This window comes from Henckelia pumila, chromosome 1 (assembly GCF_033568475.1).
Source record: "Henckelia pumila isolate YLH828 chromosome 1, ASM3356847v2, whole genome shotgun sequence".
Lineage (NCBI taxonomy): Eukaryota > Viridiplantae > Streptophyta > Magnoliopsida > Lamiales > Gesneriaceae > Henckelia > Henckelia pumila.
Window position 1 is genome coordinate 90,526,042 of NC_133120.1, and position 2,032 is coordinate 90,528,073.

General features: G+C 37.6%; 1 protein-coding gene across 1 annotated transcript; it reads right to left on the minus strand.

Moving 5' to 3' along the window:
• LOC140875879 (uncharacterized) lies at positions 1-802 on the minus strand. The gene is made up of 2 exons (XM_073279702.1): positions 621-802; positions 1-533 (listed from the first exon to the last, which is right to left on the minus strand). Exons 1-2 carry the CDS (start codon positions 744-746, stop codon positions 90-92), a joined length of 570 nt encoding a protein of 189 aa, XP_073135803.1. The 5' UTR covers positions 747-802; the 3' UTR covers positions 1-89.
• Positions 803-2,032: the final 1,230 nt, after the last annotated feature.

Here is a 2,032-nt window from a genome sequence, read left to right on the forward strand (position 1 = left end):
TATATCAAAACAAATCAGGTACTAATATTTCAAAGAAAATATACACTCACTAGCCTTCGATTTTAATTAATTAATGTATATCAATAATCTCAATCGGCCTCTTGCAATCCTCCGACAAGAATGGATCCAACAAACAAACCCACGCCCCCGACGGCCAGCGCCCCGGCGATCACCACTTGCGCGGCCACGAGGGCCACCGAGTCGTCGGGGATGACGACGATGGCGGCGACGGCGGCTACGAGCAAGGGGAGGGCGGCGGAGGCGAGGATGGAAGGAGAGGTGTCGGCGGTCTTCTCGAGCAGGCTGAGCAGGCCCAGGTCCTCGGCCTTGGACAGAAGGCCGAGCTTCTCGATGGTGGAGAGGGTGACTCCGAACTCCTCCGCTTTGGAGAGAAGGCCCGCTTTCTCTACATTGCTCAGCACTTTTCGCTTCTCGATCTTCTTGAAAACGTCCACTTCCAGCTCCTCGCTTCCCTCGTAGAATAAGCCCGGCCCGTACCAATCCTTCTTCCACCCGGAATCATACTTATTCACCTGATATTATATCAAAAAAAGAACCACAATTAAAACTCATTCACAATTAAAACTAATTAATTAGGGATTAATAAAATATATATATACCTTTCGTTTGGAAGACATAACTATATATGATCTTGGGGCTGGGGCGGAATTAGGGGAGGAGGATAAGCGTCGATTGGGCGAGGTGTCCAGGTAATTGGTGGTGGCAGTGGCCGCCGCCATGGCCATTGAGTTGAGTTCTCTGAGATGGAAAAGATGCCTTTTCAATTATTTGTGAGGACGCTAGTAAATTGTTTTAGCTTTGGCTAAAGGGAATATCTTCCAGGTGGACCAATTCCACCAATCACATTACTGCGCGCATGCTTATCCTATCTCTCACAATGCATAAAATCCCTACATTGCCATCCGTTGATTTTTTATTTTTATTTTTTTAAAGTTAATTTGGAGTCAGGTTCTTTATATTTAGGTTTTGATTAAATTTCGATATATCGTCTCAAATGTAACACTTTGATACGAGAGTTGTCAAAGCTACTTTGGAAAGTATTATTTAAAGTGTTGGATTGTGTGTGTGTTTTTTTTTTATGTGTGTGTGTTTGCGACATTTTAATTTACTAGAAAATTGAACGTGCAACAAATTTTATTTGATGGAAATTGAAGTTATCATATTTCGTCTTAAATTATTCACTTTTTTAAATTTAAGCCTATATTTTTTTACGGTCAGTTTCAAACTTCGTTCAATATGATTCGATCTCAAATTAGCAACTGAAGTGGAACGTTCTGTTTTTTACTTTTATCTTTTGTGATCAATTTGTAGCTATCTAATTGGCATTTTCTCTTCCAGTGTATTACACGTCTTCTGCCTTGAGTTTGATTTAGTTTTTAACTTCAACTTTAGAACAATAAAATACGTTATATATTTGTTGCATCGAGTGACTTGCATTTGACTAAAAGTTATAGTTGGTGTTGATAGTGCGACTCAGTATTTTTAAACTGTACAACAGTTCAAACGTCACGTTATAATTTTTTTTTAATATCTTTTTCAATAATATATCCTTGTGGCAATCAACGAGAATCAAAGTTGTGACCTTGACTTCGATGTCAATTGTATGACCAAAAGTTACAACTGATTGTAATAGCACTACTCATATATTTTAAACTATGCAGTAGCTCAAGCGTCATAATTCGATTACTCTACAAAGCAAACACAATTATTGTACCCCAATATAAGCAATATACGTTAAATGATAATTTCAGTCTATTTATTTAATTAAGATAATGTGATTTTTTTTTGTTTCATTCATTTGTTCAATTTTGAGTTTAAGTTGTTATGTTTCAGTTTGGTGCACCAACTTTTAATTTTTAACTATTTTAGTCCAATTGATGATGTGACATCTGACAAGTCAACAACTTTCGATGTAAAGTCATCATTTTTATGTCATGTCAACATTTTTTGATGTCAAATCAGTATTTTGCAATGTCACGTAGGGGTGAATTTTCTGTATACCGTACCAAAA